At 39.3% G+C, this 7327-nt stretch overlaps 1 protein-coding gene across 1 annotated transcript in view; it reads right to left on the bottom strand.

Annotated features, from left to right (window-relative positions):
- Positions 1 to 1898: 1898 nt before the first annotated feature.
- IL6ST (interleukin 6 cytokine family signal transducer) overlaps positions 1899 to 7327 on the bottom strand; it is a 31065-nt gene continuing 25636 nt past the window's right edge. Inside the window, exon 16 of the mRNA XM_083703453.1 lies at positions 1899 to 6874. Coding sequence (XP_083559579.1) covers positions 6179 to 6874 — 696 coding nt within the window. The 3' untranslated portion in view covers positions 1899 to 6178. The remainder of the gene's footprint in view (positions 6875 to 7327) is intronic.

Genomic DNA, 7327 nt, shown 5'->3' with positions numbered 1-7327 from the left:
AGTTGCAAGTGACGGGAGAGCATATGTTTCAGCCCTGAGTAACAAGTGAGACTGGAGTGAAATGAATAGGAGTGGAGTTCAATATTTCAAGGACATCATGAAACACTCCATTTCATGAACAGAATGTGAGTATACTGTGACTAGTTCAGGCAACCAATGGTAATAGAAAAATGCCAGTTTTTCATATTAATCTCACTTTTGCCTGATAACTCCCACAGGGTTTGCCTATTTCCAATTCTTGTCATTGCTAGTGTCTGTGCAGTTGTTGACTTTGCAGCTCTATTGTGAAGCAAGATAATACAGTATAGCATTAGGACATAGACTAGTCATTGCTAGATTTTTTTGTGGCAGAGTGGGAAATTGGCTCAGTAAAGCAACATTAGAGGTTCTACCCACACCATAAATTTAAGTCATTTTTATGCCACCTCAACAGTCATGGCTTCCCCCAAAGAAACATGGGAGCTGTCATTTGCCCTTCATAGATCTCTTAGTTCCCAAGATTCTTTGAGAGAAGCCATGACTATTCAGAGTATGGTGTGGATGTGACAAATTTCTATGGATGCTCCTTTTTGTTACCAAATAAATTAAAATGGTTCCAGGCCATCACTTTTGTACTTCTGTGACATGGGCATAATGGCTAGTTGCACTAAAGACACGTAAATCCTGTGTGACATCTTAGAGAATATTTAATGTTTTTGTAAACTATTCCTGTTACTTCCCCGTGAGCTTCAAGGGAGGAGGGCAATATATGTTAGCCATTCATCTTCAGATTGCTTTCCAGATTTTGTCTTTTTCTGGACACCAGGGAAAAGGAAGGTGATTATTGTAGCTCAGGCTTTCAGATTCAAGGAAGAGGCACAGCTTCTCTGCAAGTCTTGAGGAACCTTTTCAGTATCTCTGGTAAGTCAAGCTATGTTGTTATACTTGTACAGCCCATTTTCTGAACCATACTTGACCACTGAACCCATCCTAGTTCCTACAAGATGGTAGAATACAAATACCGTAGATTCCGGCATATAAGGTGACTTTTTAACCCTGGAAAAGAGGTTAAAAAGTCGGGGGTCGCCTTATACGCCGGGTATAAGGTGGGCGGGCTCCGTGCCAGGAGAAAGCCACCCGGCGAGGAGTCTGCTGCCCACCGCGGAAGCAGCAGTGGGCAGGCTCTGCTCTGCACCGGGCAGCTTTCTCCCGGCGCGGAGCTGCCCAGTGTATTAGGTGACTGGGCATATTAGACGACCCCCCCAAATTGCAGCTGCCAATTTGGGGGTGTCATCTAATACACCCAGTTGCCTAATACGACGGAATATACAGTAGTCCTGGGCAAAGGAGATGGACTTGTGAAGGGGCAAGAGTTCTCTGACCTAGTGGCCTCTAGGGCAGAGAAAGCCAACTTTACAAGTGTTGTAATTCACAACTTCCATCTCTTAACTCTTGGCCATGCTGGCTGGGTTGAGGAGTCCACAACAGCAGGAGAGTATCATGTTGGCTACCTTGCATGCCATCCTATGTTTCCCCCATACTTTTAATAACTGGAGCAGTTCCTTTTTCTGGATTAAAATTTGAGGTAGCCTTCACACTCATGAGTTTCTTAATCAGTAAACAATGCCTGTGCTACAGATTCTAACTCAGCTGTAGCACAGACCACCTCAGTAAAGCCCACTGCAGCCTTGTTCTCTCCAATTGATGTTGATACCCATATAGTGGCAGAGAAGGGATCAATGCTTTGAATGTCAATCTGCTTTAATGCGCAGAGGTGGCTGCATCAAACAGGTGAGACTTTTCCAAAATATTTCTCTTCCAGCACAGCAGTATATATGGACCTACAGTTTTGTAGCCACTGCACTAATGAATGTAATGTAACAAAACAAACACAAAGCAAAACACTGCTGGGAAATAGAGAGAAACAAAAAGACAACTTTTAATTATGATTTCATAGTCTTATGCAGCTAGAAAAGCAACATACACATACAACATACGGTACTCCAAAGACACCGAAGGCTACACAAATAGATACGTTAACAATAGTTTGCACAACACTGCGAGGATGACAAACATGCAACTATGGAGAGATGAGAATGGGTATCAGATGTTCTTATACAAGGGATGGCCAAGGACTTGTTTATGCTAGCAGCTGACTACATGTCAGTGCTTAGTTGGGAGCTGAATTGACTGTTGGTTGACCTGAAACAACTGTCCAAGAAATTCTGGGAATTGCTCCAGGCATGCCTGAAAGATGTTTGCACAGCTTTCCTTTTTTTTAGTGGAAGGTTGTCTTCACTAAAGTGTGACCTATTGAAGTTGACTGGCTGCAACTTCAAGACCGTGCCTTATCTTTGAGATTTTCTCTTGCATTTGTATGGTCTTGGTTGAAACAGGTCACATCTAGCCAAGCCAGACAGGAAGTAGGAAGTACATCTTAGTTAATTGCCCCAGACAAGAACCTTCCTCCTAGAGTACAGAGATTAGTCATGTGAATGATTGTAAATGGTTGTATCAAGCTGCAGCACAGACAGGTCCCGATGAAAAATTAAGCACTGTGTGCATTACTGTGAGTTGACAATCAAAAGGTGTTTATGAACCTTTACCAGATTGATGTCTGGAGCAGTAAGCTACAATACTGAGGTTCAGCATCAAATTTTCACAGCTGTTTTGAAATCAAATGAGGTTTCCCACTTTTCTGTAGACTTAAATACAAAGTTCTCCAGCTAACATTCCATCCAGCAGTCAGAACATAGCATGGTATATCTCCATACATTTTGTTGGTCCATCACTTTAGCTAACAAGCAACATGAGGCAGTATTGGGTGAGAAAGAGACATGGGTAGCATATTACATAGGATGGAATGCATGTATCAGCATAAACTGTTAATGTATTCGTACTATCCCTGCAACCAGCCTATGTACAAATGCTATACAGAGTTAGGGAATGCATTGCTCCAGAATATCTGAACCCAGAGCTTGTATGAAGGTCTTTGTTGTTTCACCCCACTGACACCAAATGCAAGCAAGGCATCCATGTGCAAGTCCTACTGAACTCAGCCTTAATTCTGAGTATTTAAGAACAGAATCTGGTTTAAATCCATGCATAATAAAGTAAACCACAGTGTTTAATTATAAGTCACACTTAATGCCACATTAGTTTGAATTTTATGAACAAAATTACATGTAGAATTTTATTACATAACAATTCTATCACAAAGGAATGGGTAATACTTAACCTTAAAAAAGTTACATTTTTATTTCAGCTTGCTTCAGAACTCTGGTTTAAAAACAGGCGTTAAGGTTTTTTTGGTTTTGTATTTTTTGAAAGCAGTGCTTTAAGGTCAATTTCTGCAGTGTGGCTTTCTTAATACAGAAAATAAGCAAGTCACATGTGAAATCTCCCCCACAAAGATACATACATACATATATATATATATACATACATATAGCATGTAAATAACCTTTTACCTTACATTGCCTGTTAACTGGATTCAGGCAATTTAGTGTTGACATGCCTGAGGAAAATGTTAGGTGCTATTTTTTACTGTCACAAATCAGCTTTTGGTGCGGCCAAATGAAGCAAAATCTCAAAACTCTCTTTTCAACATTAGAATGGTGTATTAAACAATACACAAAGGCAGGAGTAAACTGAATTGAGGGAGCTTCCTCTTCCCAAGAGTTCATCTTGCCTTCAACCACCAGGTGGAACTAAAGCCCAACTTTCACAGGCAATGGGCGATTGGACATTTCCTCTCTGCACACCAGAAAAGCTTCAGAAGTTAAATCCCACTGGTTTCAATGGAACTAGGAAGTGTGCATAGGATTGCTAACTTAAGGCTAGAATTCTGATTTCATACACACCTGGGAGCTTGCTCCATTGAACTCTGGGACTTATTTTTAAGTAGACATGTATAAGAGTGCACTGTTAGTGGCATTGATTTGATTGAGACAGCCCCTCCCAAATAAATGTCAAGACAATACTCTGTGTTCTGCATAACAAATCACCAAGAGCATTTAGAGTACCAGAGAAGGAAATCAATTTATAGCTTGCCTTTCTTTCATTATGGAACCCAAGACAAGGCACACGACTCTTAGGTAGTCCCCATTCAGGACAGAGCAGACCTAAACCTACTAAGCTTTAGCAAGGTATAGTTCCATGTTGTCTCATACCATACCCTGTGACAAACTTTTGAAAATGCTCAATAAAACTTTTCATGAGTACTTCCACTGAAGAACCATTTTTTAAATTTTCTTTTAAAATATTTTAAAATTTTGGTGAGGTAAGCTTGCCAAAGGAAAGGCGAAGTCTAAATTTCAAACAATGTGTTTTAAACTATATTTAACTTTAATGAAGTAAGGTGATTGTAGAACTAAATTGTCTGTGTTGGAGACTAACATGAAGACGGACAGCTCAATCAATAAAATGGGATTCTGACATTTGAGATACCATACAAGAAGACTGTATTATGGTCACAACAGACTGCTTTTGCCACTGAGAAGCTTACATTTATTTTACTGGGGCCTGTATAGGACAAGTTCAAAAAGCACAATGGGGCTTACTCCCAGGTAAGGTGTTAGGATTGCGGGTTTAATTAAGCACCCAGAACACTATTCACAGTGTTAACTTTGCTTTACCCCCAAATAAATCTTGGGAAGATTTGTTTCTGAAAAATAGAAAAATCACAATAAACTATGGACTGAATATTGTTGGCATTCATTACATTTTTAGAGCACTGGATGAAGTATAACTGCATCATAAAAGTGGCATTAAGGAGCCATGCACTACAAGCAGGTGAAGAGTAAATCTATTAGCTCAACATAAAAAAACAAGTCTGGAGGTGGTTATGGCACAAATTCATTATTATAATTTATGAACTCCAAGAACATTGCTGTAATCAATTGTTTTTATAGAAGAAACCCTTAAAACATTAAAATGTGTTTTACAGCTATTCATTCTTAAGAGACTGGCTGGCTGATCTTCATAGCCACCAATTACAGTGCAAGAGCTTATAAAGTAAAAGCCACTGAGATTTCAAAACACAATCACTACCATAGTTAAATTGTTGAGGAAGAATCAAATTAACTTTTATTTCCTGTTAAAACAATTGTAGTGCTTTTGGATTGCTTCAAAAATCAGTCTCAACTTAATGATTTTATATTAAATACAAACAGAATCTGCAAGAAATGTTTCTAAATTTATTCATTGGCGAAAGAGAAAACCCTCCATGCAGAGTGCCAATATTGCAGTTCTTCAAGATGTCTTTGTGGGTCCGCCATGGCTATGCAGTTTTCTTCTTCTGTTCTACAAATTAATAATGGCAGCAGGGAATACTAGAACCTGGCACTGGCAGTCAGAAAGAGCAGTGGACTTTCCCCCTTAAAAACACACTTACTATATAACTTCATTATCTATTATTAAATATGTTTACTTCACCCAAGTCTATCCTGATAAAAAGCAAAAAAGTGCACTTATAAGTGCACAGGTTATGAGTTCTAAAAGTGTTTAAACGGCAGTAGATTTGGCTCAATTTGCAAGACAGGAAGGGTATGAAATACTGGCATTTGACGTTAATAGTATTTTGATAGTCATGATTCATGTAAATATCTCACTCCACTGGCTTGTAGTTCTTGACTGGCAAGGAGGGCACATTTCCAAACAAAGTGTTTCTGGTCCATTAATCTGGGAATATTAAGATGGCATCTAATATTTTGATTCTGCCATAAGTTTGGCCACAGATTTGGTCTCCAGATTATTTTAAAAGCACAGTTGTTCCAGTATAAAACACTGTACTTTTACAAAGCTGACAACAAAGTTGATGAAAAGAGCACATTTCATAATATAATACACTAATCTCTTCATCCTGTAAGAAGGTATTCAGTGTCAGTCTCCATCTCTATGCCGTTACCTCTAGCAAAACGAGGTGTGTTCCATTTTAATTTAAAAGAAGTGTGATGCCCGAGAAGAAAACTGAATGGCAACTAATTTGCCTGAAAAGTTGAGTGACATGTAGTGCTTGAAGGAATATTTCTGCAAGAACGGGTGGAAACTTCCAACTTAAATCAAAGTCCGCAAACCCATGTTGTCCACGTTTTCTTCCATAAATGAACCTGAATTGTTCAGCAGAAGCAAGATTTTAAAAACAGTTTAACTTATCAGAACCAATAATGTAACAGTATCTACTGGTGGCAGTGTCTCCTCACTGGGGCATATAACCACCCTGCTTTACAGTTTGTGGTAAGTAACACTTTGGGACCTCATCCTCTGTCACTGCATTTGTTCTCATTGTTTCAAACTCTGCAGCTAGTCCTTTGGGGCTTGGGTGGAAAGCACCTGCTAAGGCAACATCATGTTCATCTGGGCCAGAGCTACACATTTGCAAAGTCTGAGGTCCAGCAGCATCTTCCTCATTTATTGGAGAAATCTGTTTTGCCCCATCCAAATGAGGCTCCTCCATGACTGTATCATCGTTATTACAATTCTGTTTGAAATAGCGATGCCTTGGTGTCAAGTTGTCGCTTCCCAGCCCTGGCGGATCTTCGGGCCTCTCCTCCGAGTCTAGTAGAGGTTGCGTTGACTCAGACCTTGAAAAGACTTGGACTGAAGGTATCTGGTCCCGGTAGCCATTGGGTACAACAGTTGAATACTGCACAGTGCTGGAAGTATTTTGAGCAGGTTCGCCTTCATCGCTGTCAGAAACGCTTTGTCGAGGAGAAGACATGCAGGATGACCCCCCTATACCACTGCTGTGCCCTTCTGAGGCATTTTTCTCCTTTCTAAGCAAGTCAAAAGGCTTAGGATCCTGTTCAGAAAATGACTTCTTGTCAATTTCAACCACACTGACATCAGTAAAGCTGCCTTCGGGATATATCTGATCTTTGGAATGATGAAAATGCTAAGGAAAAAACCACAGATTTAATTAATGCTACCTTTAAATGATGCAACTTGATTAACTATATTCAGGATCTATATTATGCTGTCGTTAGCATGCACTCAAAAATCCTTCTAGGACTTACAGTTACTTGAGCAGCGAGTTAGTGCAGCTCCAATTCAGTCTTTTGACTTTAACCCCTTCTCACCTAAATACTGAATTATTCAAAGTTCACAACAGCGCTACTGCCTTATTTGCATTATTCCCCAAACATGGTTAAAAAAAATTCTGTATATAAAATTGGATTCTCTCCAGGATAGCAAATTAATTATTTCTACTTAAAGGATTAAAAATATTAAGTTTCTTCCATGTTTACAGATACAAAAATGGAACAATAATTCCCTCCTCAACTTTTCAAATGAGAAGTGCTGGAGCTTGCATCTAACTGGGTATTTATTTTTATTTTTCATCTTTAAA

Source organism: Podarcis gaigeae (assembly GCF_964106915.1).
Source record: "Podarcis gaigeae genome assembly, chromosome: 11".
Lineage (NCBI taxonomy): Eukaryota > Metazoa > Chordata > Lepidosauria > Squamata > Lacertidae > Podarcis > Podarcis gaigeae.
This window is presented reverse-complemented; position numbering and strand designations above follow the sequence as displayed.